Source organism: Geotrypetes seraphini, chromosome 4, assembly GCF_902459505.1.
Source record: "Geotrypetes seraphini chromosome 4, aGeoSer1.1, whole genome shotgun sequence".
Classification (NCBI taxonomy): domain Eukaryota; kingdom Metazoa; phylum Chordata; class Amphibia; order Gymnophiona; family Dermophiidae; genus Geotrypetes; species Geotrypetes seraphini.
The window spans coordinates 6,684,702-6,697,589 of record NC_047087.1 but is presented as its reverse complement, the minus strand read 5'-3'; the positions used below and the strand labels follow the sequence as shown (position 1 = coordinate 6,697,589).

The window sequence follows — 12,888 nt, the reverse complement described above, 5'->3', positions numbered from 1 at the left end:
AGCTTCTACTTTCTTCAAGTATCTTCCAGAACATTGCCTACCAGAGTTCCAGCATATGCATTCAACTCTAGGTCAACTTCGCATGCATATGGTTCAGGCTGCATATGATGCTTTTGAGATGTCCTCCAGGGTCACTGCGTTCTCGGTGGCGATTCACCATCTAGCTTGGCTCTGCACCGTAGATATGGATCCAGATCTGCAGGATTGACTGGCCAACATCCCATGTCAAGGGAATGAGCTATTTGATGACTCAAGGCAACTACAAAACACTTGTCTGAACATGAGAAATCGTTTGCATCTATAGTTTGGCCGAAGCTGAAACCTTCCACTGCTAAGAGTTACAGACCTCTTCAATCTTATCAGAGGCGTTATCCTCGGAAGGCAGCACCTTATTCAAGGTTGCCTCCTAAGAAACAGCAGCAACAACAAAGGCAGCGTAAGCCTCAGACTCTTGCTGCGCCCAAGTATACTCAACCTTTTTGACCATCTTATCACAGAGCATAACTTCAATCGTTCTTCCTCTGTCCTCTCCTCTTCCCATAGGAGGTCCATCTCCATCATTTTTATCGTCGATGAGAGCTAATTACTTCCGACCTCTAGGTCCTCACAATAATCAGGGAAGACTACTCTCTTCACTTCCTTCAACCACCCTTCTTCAGGAAGCTCAAGCTCTGCTTCGTCTCCGTGCCATCGAAGAAGTTCCTCTGGAACAGCAGAGCACAGGGTTTTTACTCCCGTTATTTCCTTGGCCCAAGAAGACTGGAGATCTGCAACCTATTTTGGATCTCAGAGCCCTCAAAAAATTTCTTATCGGAGAAAAATTTTGGATGCTGTCTCTAGCATCCTTGTATCCCCTTCTGGATCACAATGATTGGTTATGTTCTCTGGATCTCAAAGAGGCTTCCACTCACATTCCCATTCATCCAGCCTTCTGCAAGTTCCTCAGATTTCGGGTGGGAAATCATCATTTTTAGTACAGAGTGCTGCCTTTCAGCATGGCATCATCTTCCATGGTTTTCACCAAGTGCCTAGTAGTGGTGGCAGCAGCTCTGTGCAGCCATGGTCTCCAGGTTTTCCCTTACTTGGATGACTGGCTCATCAAGGATTCAACATCTCGGGGGGTTATTGTTGCGACCCAACGGACTATTTGGTTCCTCCACCATTTGGTGTTTGAAATAAACTTTTCAAAATCCCAGCTACAATCCTCTCAAACTCTATAGTTCATTGGAGCTGTACTGGACACTGTGAAACTCAGAGCATTCCTTCCTTAACAGCGTTGGGATGCTTTCATACAGCTTTGTCTCAAGGTGTCATCCCTCACTTCACTTTCAGCAAGACACATGATGTTAATTCTAGGTCACAAGGCCTCTACAATTCACAACACTCCTTTTGTCAAATTTCACCTTGGACTCCCTCAGTGGATCCTGGCATTTTCAGTGGGCGTAGGCTTTCGACCCACTCTCTCAGCACATTACAGTGACTCCTTCATTGAGACAGTCTCTCCACTTGTGGATGCTTTCTTCCAATCTCTCCAGAGGTTTGCTGTTTCAAACGCCCCCTCATCAGAAGGTCCTCACGACGGATTCCTCGACCTGTGCTTAGAGGGGGGGGGGCTCATCTTGATGGTCTCCATACTCAAGAGCATTGGTTCAGCACAGATCATCGGTGTCGCATAAATCTGTTGGAACTCAAAGCAATATTCAATGCTTTCAAAGCTTTTCAGCATCTTCTTCAAGTAGTCCTCGTTCGTACAGAAAATCAAGTCGCCATGTACTATATCAACAAGAGGGAGGAGAACAGAATCTCTTCCCTTTTTCCAGGAGGCTCAGAAGGTTTGGAATTGGGCAATTCTTCACAATATCTTTCTGAAAGCCATCTACATTCAAGGAGAGAACAACTTTTTAGCATACAAATTGAGTCGTTTTCTACAGCCTCATGAATGGACACTCAATTTGTCGCCTCTCCATCACATTTTTTTCTCAGTGGGGAACACCTCAAATAGATCTCTTTGCGTCTCCCCACAACAACAAGCTGCCTCAGTTTGGCTCCAGGATATACTCTCCTCATCGCCTCTAGGCAGATGCTTTTCTTCTGGAATGGACAAACCAGTTTATGTATGCATTTCCTCCATTTCCTCTCATTCTCAAGACACTCGTCAACACAAACATGCCACCATGATTCTTATACTTCCACAGTGTCCCAGACAACTTTGGTTCTCCCTTCTGCTTTAACTCAGCAGCAGGGAGCCACTATTTCTAACAGTTTTTCCATCTCTGCTTACACAGTTAGGGTCTCTGCTTCATCCCAACCTGCAGTCTCTGCATCTGACAGCTTGGTACCTTTCAACGTAACTGCCAATTTCCAGTTCTCTCAATCTGTCAAGGACATTTTAGAGGCTTCCAGGAAGCCTATCACTAGGCAATGTTACAACCAGAAATGGACTAGGTTTTCTACTTGGTACATCTTTCATCACAAGGAGCCTCAATCTACCTCCTTGTCTTCAGTTCTGGATTACCTATTGCATTTATCTCAATCAGGTCTCAAATCAATATCCATTAGTCCATCTCAGTGCAATTGCTGCTTTTCATTAGCCCTTGGAGGGAAAACCTTTATCTGCTCATCCTGTGGTTTCCAGATTTATGAAAGGACTTTTCAATGTCCAGCCACCTCTCAAACTGCCTCCCATGGTTTGAGATCTCATGCTGAGTTGATGAAGCCTCCATTTGAACCAATGTCTACGGCTCATCTAAAATATCTCACTTGGAAAGTGGTCTTCCTTATTGCTCTCACGTCTTCTCGCAGAGTCAGTGAGCTACAAGCTTTAGTGGTAGACCCACCTTTCACAGTATTCCATCACGACAAGTTGGTCCTCCGTACTCATCCTAAATTCTTACCAAAAGTTGTTTCAGAATTTCATCTCAATCAATCCATTGTACTTCCAATGTTTTTTCCAAAGCCTCATTCTCATCCTGGAAAAACAGCTCTTCATACTCTGGACTGCAAGCCTGCTTTGGCCTTCTCCTTACAAAGGATTAAGCCACAAAGATCTTCTACTCAACTTTGTCTCCTTCGATCCACATAAGTTGGGACATACAGTTTCCAAGAGAACCATCTCCAACTGGTTGGCTGTTTGCATCTCTTTCTGCTATGCTCAGGCTGGACTGCATCTAGAGCAGTGGTCTCAAACACGCGGCCCGGGGGCCACATGCGGCCCACCAGATACTATTTTGAGGCCTTCGGTATGTTTATCATAATCACAAAAGTAAAATAAAACCATTTCTTGATCATATGTCTGTTTAGCTATAAATTACAATATTATTATTAAAACTTAGCCAAAAGGAAAGATTTATAAACTAGAAAGAGTTTTACCTCATGCAAAATTGTCATGCAAAATTGACATTAACTGTTTTTTTCTGAGGCCCTCCAAGTACCTACAAAGGGTTTGAGTTGGAGACACTGGTCTAGAGGGTTGAGTCGCAGCCCATAAAGTTAGAGCCATGGTGGCATCTGTAGCTTTCCTTAGAACTACTCCTATAGAGGCAATCTGCAAAGCTGCCACTTGGTCCTCGGTTCATACTTTCACCTCATTATTGTCTGGATTATTTTTCCAGATGAGATGGCCACTTTGGCCAGGCAATATTACAACATTTGCCAACACTCTCACCATCCTATTCTGGTTAGCTTGGAGGTCACCCATATGTTGAGAATAGGCTGCCTGCTTGTCCTGGGATAAAACAGTTACTTACCATAACAGGTGTTATCCAGGGACGGCAGGCAGATATTCTCACAACCCACCTCCCCTGGTTGGCTTCTTAGTTAGCTATCTGAACTGAAGAGACACGCGCCCTATGTCGGGTGCGAAGGCACTCGCGCATGCATGGTGCGGCAGTCACAAACTTTCTAAAAGTTCTTCAAGCAAGTCTGCTTGTGAAGCTGTCCGCATAGGGGCTCCTTGGATGACGTCACCCATATGTTGAGAATATCTCCCTTCTGTCCCTGGATAACACCTGTTACGGTAAGTAACTGTGCTTTTTAAGCAAGATAAGTAAACAACAGGCTTACATAGAACACTATAAACAAAATCAAGAAAAATCTTTATAAAAAGTTTCTGATTCATACTCTCATATGTGGAAAGGTTGTGCTCAGAGACATGGAGGAAAAAGGGGAACTAAGGGCTAGATTCATAAAGCAAACAGTTCGGTTTGCGACCCCTTTGTGACCAGATTTCCCTCCTGCACTATTCACTAACCACTAACCTCTCCTGTGATCCGCTTCGAATCCGTGCATGCAAATGATGAGAAACACATGCAAAGTAGACAGGGACGCAATTCACCAAAGAAATTTTGGGCTGGCCGATCGACCCAAGAAGCGACTGCTGGGGACCAGTGAAAAACGTCTTTCCGACTCTCCACTCCATTGAAGCCCTGCTCTCTGCTGCCCCGAATCTCTCCTGCCTGCTTTGCCCTGAATTGCTGTCCTGCTCATCCCCATCTCTCCTGCCTGTTCTGCCCCGATATCACCGCATTGCTCTGGCCCAATGTCTCCTGCCTGCTGTGGCCCGATATCTCTGCATTGCTCTGGCCCGATTTTCTCTTGCCTGCCGCCATGAATCTCTCCTGCCCTTCCCCGCACAGCAAGCCTGAGGTTTTAACCTGCGGGTTAAAACCATGGGCTCGCTAGGCTGCAAAACAGTAAAACTAAAAAGTTGCATCCCGGCGATGTCTTGATGCATGCGTAGACCATCTACAGATGGTCTGCGCATCCACGGGATCGCACATTTGCGATCCATGTCGGCCAGATGAGGGCGTTCCTCTGAACACCCTCATTTGAATTTTTCAGATTGGTGAATTCGTCGGACCTACTAGTATCGGCCACAGATCGCCCAGAAAAAACGGGTTAGTCCTAAGTGTCCCTCCAAAAAAAACCTCACCACCCAGTCATTGCAGTACTTCTACTTTACAAGGTAATAATGTTGGGCAAAGCATCAAAAATAAATGGTACTTATCTTATTATATAAAGTTCTTTGGCCTCGACGTGCCACGTTTCATCATTTCTTCAGGAAGCCAAACGAAGCATTCAAAAGACAAAAATCTTCTATACTGGGTGTTAGTCTCTGTTAAAGCTCATAAGTAGATGTATAACAATTTCACTCCCCTGCTCAGCACGTCGAGGCCAAAGAACTTTATATAATAAGATAAGTACCATTTATTTTTGATGCTTTGTCCAACATTATTACCTTGTAAAGTGGAAGTACTGCAATGACTGAGTGATGAGGTTTTGGGGGGGACTTAGTTCCCCTTTTTCCTCCATGTCTCTGAGCACAAGCTTTCCACATACAAGAGTATGAATTCTTGATTGAATTTTTCACGCTCCTTTTTTGGTTTTAAACTTGATTTTAGGCAAATTTCTTTCATGCCTATTCATTGTAGATATCCTGAAAACCTGATTGGCAAGGGGGGACTCCAGGACCCAGTTGAGAAACATTGTTGTAAAGAACGCCTAGCGGTTGATTGATACTGCACAGACTGGTGCCTACAAGTTAGGTGCCATTTATACTCGTAGAATCAGGCCTTTACTGTATAGTGTGATAGACTGTGCATTTCCTCTTGCTCCTTTTGCAAACTCATGCATGACTGGATGTGAAAAGGCATAATAAGAGTGACAAGGGATGTATGAAGGTCCAAGTGCATGTCTGTGTACGGATGGATTTTCCCCAGTAGGCAAAAGGAGTCCAAAAAGAGCAACATGAGGTCTGCTTCCTTGAACATTCAGTACAATTGGGTAACACACTACCAGTGCATGATTAATATAGAAAGGAAACTGTTGACTTTTTGCTATTCTACAGAAAAATCCGTGCATAACAGTCCGTAAGGAAAATGTAAGAGTCTGTCCTTCCATATAAATATAGCTCTTGAGAAACCTTTTTGAGAACATTGATCAAACATGATTAGCAGTTTCTTCCAAAGACTGTTTTCTCAAACTAAAAATGATCATTGTCTGGATTTGACATTTTGATTTCAGATTTAATTGCTCGTCGTCGTAAAGATTAGGGATGTGGTGTTTGTTATGGGAGAACCACAAGGATCAGTGTCCTGGGCCCTTTAATGTGGTTTAATCGGTTGGTTTTCTACATGATTACCCAGCTGTGGATTGTAGAGGGCGCTTAGCCTATGCTCTTGATGGGCTTAGCTTTATGGAGGAGCTCAGCCCTACCAGTAAATGACTGTATCTGGCTCTGTCTTGCAGGGGGAGCTCAGGCCTGCTGCTGGTGAAGATGCTGATGCAAGACAAGACCTGAACCAGGGTGTGAATAGACTGATGGCTGCCATGCGGGACATGCTGGCGAATATCCAGTTTCAGGAGCCTCCACGAGAGGATAATCCGGATGGGGATGGGGACTGGGATTGAACTCTAGACTGATACTAAAAGAAATTTGATGACACTTGTGTTATAATTTAATAAATGGTCAGGATAGTGCTGAAGATTTGATTTTTGTGGGCATATTTTTTCATGCATATGAAAGTCATGAAGTGTTTCTGAAGCCATTTTAGGATGGTGGCTCCATTCAGGGACAATTCTAAGACTATATACAAACGTGTTTCTGAACTGGTGCAGCAGGAGTCTTGAAGTTCAAGTGGTCCAAGTTTGGGAGAAAAGGACTGCCCTGCACCTTAGGTTTCTAATTGTGGATTCATCTGGTCCTCTTAGCTGCTTCTTTCTCTGGCTCTTATCAATTAGAATTTTTGGGTCCAATATTCAGTAGGCAGCACTTTTGCTGTCTGCCAAAAGCATTAAACTTGGATGTTCCATGCCAGACCATATCTGGCCACTGGCATTGAATATCCTGGGGGGTTATGGTCATTCTAAAGCTAACCAATTAAGCTGATATTTAATGCTGACTGGTTGATGGCAGTTAACGATAGGACTGCTATTTATGTGATTATACTTAAGTGCTAAACTTATCTGGTTAGGAATGGAATATCCAGATAAGTTGCATGACATAACCAACTAAACATCACAGGACTTGGTCCTCTCACAGGTGCTTTTCTTAATCAAGTGTTAGCAATTTTGTCTCAAAAGCTTTTTCTGAAGCAGGAGATCTAATCTAAGATATAGAGGGAGATTGTTCCAGAGGATAAAAGTGACCCATTAAATCTGGAGTGATGGTGTCCAAGCTAATGACTCGAAAGGAAGGAATAACCAATAACTTATTTTGCAATCATCTTGGGAGTACAAGATAGTATAAGGAAGAGGAGGAAACTTTGGGTCCTGAGCCATCAGATTTCTTCCCATCTTCCTCATTTGAACTACACCTCATAACAAGTTTAACTGAATGACCTTATCAAGGATTTGCCTTTACCCAAGGGAGAGCTGTTGGGCTCCAGACTACAGCAGTGATGTTGGGGTTTCTGTGTTCTGTGATGGTCAAAAGGCTCTTGTCCTGTTATTCATGGAAAGTGATCTTGTCGTCTGCAATGGTCTAATGCAGTGGTTCCCAACCCTGTCCTGGAGGAACACCAGGCCAATTGGGTTTTCAGGCTAGCCCTAATGAATATGCATGAAGCAAATTTGCATGCCTATCACTTCCATCATATGCAAATCTCTCTCATGCATATTCATTAGGGCTAGCCTGAAAACCCGATTGGCCTGGTGTTCCTCCAGGACAGGGTTGGGAATCACTGGTCTAATGGCAGCCCTCAACATCATTCATGGAGACTGTTCATTGATTATCAAAGACGAGTCAAAGCTATTTTGTTGCCATCAACTCTGGTTGGTCGTGCAATTCATATGAAGGAAACCTGAAACAATATTTTAGGTGCTTAAACTATGACCAGCATTAGTGGCAGCTTTGAGGCAACTTGGAGGCTGTGGCTCTCTTGCCCTGCACCATGTAAGAGCTTTCACGGCTACTCACTGCTGTTTCCAGTTGTTATCCATCAGGTACTTTTGTATTGACACATTCTAGGACCCCTGAGGAAGGAGTGTTTCTTCGAAACACATACCAGGTCAGGTCTTATCAGTCCTTTTGGATACAAACTGTTATATAATCTTATATTTATTTTTTATTTTTATGATTGTTTATTAAAGACTTGGCATCCTGTACACCATTACTGCAGTTTTTGGTTTTTGTTCTTCGATTCAATATTTAACTGCGGTTTTGTTGGATTTTCTGTTTGTTGTTGCTCAGATAAGTGTTCATTGGAGCCTGGTAGGAAAAGTGTTCAGCATCCACTGCTTGTTGAATCAAAGAAAATGGTGTTATTACCAGCACTAACCTTACACATCAAGTTTGGTCTAATGATAAACTTTATCAAGACTATGGACAAGCCAAAAGCAGCCTTGGAAAATGTCCCAGGTTAATGAAGCTAAGTTAACATAAGGAGTGCCTCTACTAGGTCAGACCAGAGGTCCATCGCACCCAGCAGTCCGCTCGCACGGCGGCCCAACAGGTCCAGGACGATGTCTTTGCAGGTCCTCAGATTTACCAACCTGAAGATGATGCATTTGATCAGGCCCTGCATTGCAAGGGAAAGAGGGCATGGAAAGTCTTCCCGTTAGTGGCAAAAATATCAAAACAGATGCCTACAAGCAATTGGTAGAAAACCTCTTCAAGGCATGCCAAAGCCTTGTCTGCAGCTTGTCACTAATACATTTTTTTTGCACTCTCTAGATTTTTTTTTCCAGCCCACTATGGAGCAGTGAAGGACAAGCACAGTGACTAATTTCCCCAAGACATTGTAGGAAGTGTAGAAATGGAGCCCATCAATGTGTGCAGACTATGGTTGGACATTGACAAGGACACAAGAGACAAACCAAGACATGCTTAGTAGACACTAAGGCCTAAATTACAATGTACACATATGCATACTGACCAGATTTTTCTTTTCTTTAATAATTTTTCTTTGTGTAATGTTTTTGCTGGTTTTTGGGTTTTGTTTTTTTTAAAGTTTCTCATAGAGGACAGATGAAATATGTGCAGCAACTGTACACAGATGAAAAGAACTAGGTTTTACATTTTTTTTTAATTATTTAAAGATTTTCACATTATTTAACAAGCATATCATCTTGTACAGAAAGTGCAATTAAGAAAACATAAAAATTACTTTCAATCCAGAAAATAAACCGAACAATAATAGGAAATAATTCTCAACTTAATCGCACACTAGTCCTCAAAATTAGGATCCAAGACTTAAGAATCGGAGTGATTAAAGTACAAAAAAGCAACCAAACAAAATCACATTATCTGATACTGAAAAGGAGCTAATTATTCCTTGGACACAGATGTTTCTCCATTTTCAAGGTGCTCCATGGAAAGGAAAACCGTCAAATGAGCCAGTTCAAAGAAAACATATTTCAAAGTATGATATCTTATTACACATTTACAGGGATATCTAAGGAAAAATAAACTCCCCAATCTGGGTCACACCTGGTTTCAACATTAGAAATTCCCTTCTTCTCTTTTGAGTCTCTTTAGAGACATCTGGAAAAATTTGGATATGGAAGCCAAGGAAGTATCTGGTTTTATTTTTAAAGAAAAGTTTAAGGAGCCAGAGCCACAGTCAGTAAGAGAGTGGCTGAAATAGCCACTTCTCTGTCTGATTGTTCTAATAAAGCAGAAACATCCAGAGAACTTTCCTGAGGTTTTCCAACATCTTCTTTCTTCTGAAAATCCGGAGTCCTTGTCAATGGTGGTAATGAGTTCTCAGGAATTTTAAGAATTTCCAGAAAGTAATGTTTTATCATGTCTCTTGGGGAAATTGATGAGACCTTTGGAAAATTGATTAAATGTAAATTATTAATCTGAGTATTATTTTCAAGTACTTCCAATTTTATCCTCATAATCAAATTATCTTTTACCAATAAATCATGATTACTTTTAGTCATTTTTATATCCTTATCTTCTTGAATATCAGATTTCAATATTATCTTCTTTCAAAGTCTTGATTACTTCTTTCTGGTCTTTAAGTTCTTTATCTAAATTTTTAATTTGAGGATTCAGTGAATTTCCCAGAGCCATAACTAGCTCCCAGAGCGAGTCTAAAGTGACTTCTGGGGGTTTAACAGGAGCAAAAGAAATTATTGGTGTAGATTGAGAGAGCTCAGATGGCTGGTTTACCTCCCCAATGCCTTGTTCCTCCATGGCTTGAGATGTCCCGGTTGCTGGTTTCTCCAAAGGGAACAAATCCTTCTGGGTTGTTTCTTACAGCAAGCCCTCTGATATACTGGCCTCTCGAGAGGAGAACGCTGCTTCGTCGGACGTGCTCTCCTCTCGCGGTGAGCTAGCTCGCAACGGCTGAAGGTGAGGCGTCCTGACGTCAGGGCTCAGTCGCATCTAGCCCGGGGGTTCCCGTCGAAGCACTCCTCTCTGCCGACGCTCTCAACGGGCGATTCCCCGAACCAGCTTTCTCATTTTGAAGACGTCTGAAAATGTCTTCGATTGTAGAAACCATGGGTCCCGAGCGCTGGGAGGCACCACCAACGCTCCTGCCTCTTCGGCATTTCCGAAGGTAAGAAAGACATTCTCATGCATCCTGTCAGTATTCAGATAGCGGCAGCCATCTTGGATCAGGTTTACTTTTTTTTTAAATAATTAAAACTGAACTGTTTAAATGGCATACCTTCACGTAAAATATGAAAACTTTTCAATATCTTGAGAACAATAGCCAGTCAGCTGTTATAATTATCATAATTTAGCCCATCAAAATCCATAATAAATAGCACATTTTATCTCTGCAGTAGACTAGCAAAATTTAAGACAATGAGTTGAAATTTGACATGAAGGAAAAACCAATAAAAAGGTATGAGTTTGAAAATGGACCGTTATATTGGAGATTCCAGAAATACAAGCCTTCCAAAAACCAATGCCAATACACTTCGATGAGAGGAGGAATTCAACCTCTGTACTAGAGACTAATTGGTGGATTGGGATGAAACTTGGCATGTGAAAAAACTAATAAAAAGACACACCAAGTTTGAAAATTTTAGCTGCCAAATTTCAGACCATTCTTCAAGCTTTGCCAGGTCATTCTTCATGTTATTCACACCATCCGGCATGTCTGCTCTATTGCAGATTTTGGTATCATCTGCAAAGAAACAAATTTTACCCTACAGCAATATCATTTATTAAAATGTTAAAAAGAACAGGCCCAAGAACAGAACCTTGAGGCACACCACTGGTAACATTCCTTTCCTCAGAGTGATCTCCATTGATCACTACCCTCTGTCGCCTTTCATTCAACCAGTTTGTGACTCAGCCCGTCACTTTGAGACCCATCCTAAGGATACTCGGTTTATTTATTAGACGTCTGTTTGCTAAAATCTAAATACACCACATCTAGCTCACTCTATCCAATTCTCTGGTGACCTAGTCAAAATAATTGATCAGGTTTGTCTGACAAGACCTACCTCAAGTGAATCCATGTTGCCTTGAGTCCTGGTAATCCACAGGATTCCAGAAACTTCACCATTCTCTGTTTTAAAAGTGTTATTAATTTGCTTACCACTGAAGTCAGACTTATTGCCCTGTAATTCCCTACTTCTTCCTTAATTCCACTTTTGTGTAAAGGGACCACATTCGGCCTTCTACAGTCCTCTAGTACCATGCCCGACTCTAGAGAAACATTGAAAAGGTCAGTCAGCAGAGCCACCAGAACTTCCCTAAGTTCATTCACCCTCGGATGTAGACCATCTGTCTCCATCGCTTTGTCTACCTTTAATTTAGCTAGCTCCTCACCAACAGAATCCTCTGAAAATTGATCAGGGTCTACCACTCCTCCATCCCTATTTGCATTTGTCTTCTGTGGTCCGTGAACACAGAACAGAAATATTTGCTAAGCAATTCAGCCTTTTCTTTATCAGCTTCTATATATTTTGTCCCTTCACTTTTGAGATACATATGGATTTTGTGTGTATATGTATATGCATGCATACAGTATATGTGTATATGCCATGATTCCAAATATTTGCATACATATTCAGGAAGTAAATGTTACCACCCACTTTATAGAATTACCCCAGATCTCTTTGGAAATGGAACCACAATTTGTATAATTTTGCAAGTTCACTCTCTGATTCATTCAGTTTGAAAAAGTGCTCATTTTACCAAGCAGGTGTAGAGCAAACACATCAGTCAAGATTGTGGCTTTGCATGATCAAGAGTATGAGCTGTGGTTTGGCAGAAGAGTATCCAACTGATGCCAGCAATAATTCAGCAAACTGAATCCCAAGTCTAGGCTACCCTCTGACACAAAGATCAATGTACTGTCTGAAAGAAGAGTCAAGCGTGAGCGGACTACTGGGCAGGATGGACCACTGGTCTGACACAGCAGCAGCAATTCTTATGTTCTTATATATTTTGATAATAGGGCCAATCTGCTCACACATACCCGAGTCGAACTATTCTCTAAGGCTATAGGGGATGGTATCTGCTGACAGAAGTCATTTCCTGTGATGTCGCTGATCCAAGATGGCAATAAGTAGTGAAACCAACACAAAAAGAAACTGGTGCAGATTGGATTTTTGCAACTCCAAATCAGGGCACTCCAAGTTGTGCAAAATGCAGCGGGCTGATTACAGGGGTGGCATGGAATGAGCATATAATGCTGGTATTGAAAAATCTAGACTGGTTGCCAATTCAATGTAGAATTGATTACAAAATTTTGATGGTTGTTCACGCGATCTATGGGGTATTTAAAGCAGGTATTGAAACCTATGTTAAGATCAGAATCTGCGATGAGGCTATCCATAGAGGTGCTTGGTGAAACTCGTTACAAAAAGATACAAGCAATAGCCATTTCTGGGGCGGGTCCTCAAATGGATATCTGAAGCTATGTAAAGACGCAACTAAAATATATATTTGTGAAAGCTTTTTACTAGGAAGTGATGTTT

At 42.1% G+C, this 12,888-nt stretch overlaps 1 protein-coding gene across 1 annotated transcript in view; it reads left to right on the top strand.

Annotated features, from left to right (window-relative positions):
- The window catches only part of TCF25 (transcription factor 25), an 82,583-nt gene extending 76,099 nt beyond the window's left edge, over window positions 1-6,484 (top strand). Inside the window, exon 18 of the mRNA XM_033941245.1 lies at window positions 6,247-6,484. Within this exon, the coding sequence (XP_033797136.1) occupies window positions 6,247-6,408 (162 nt within the window). The 3' untranslated portion in view covers window positions 6,409-6,484. The remainder of the gene's footprint in view (window positions 1-6,246) is intronic.
- Window positions 6,485-12,888: the final 6,404 nt, after the last annotated feature.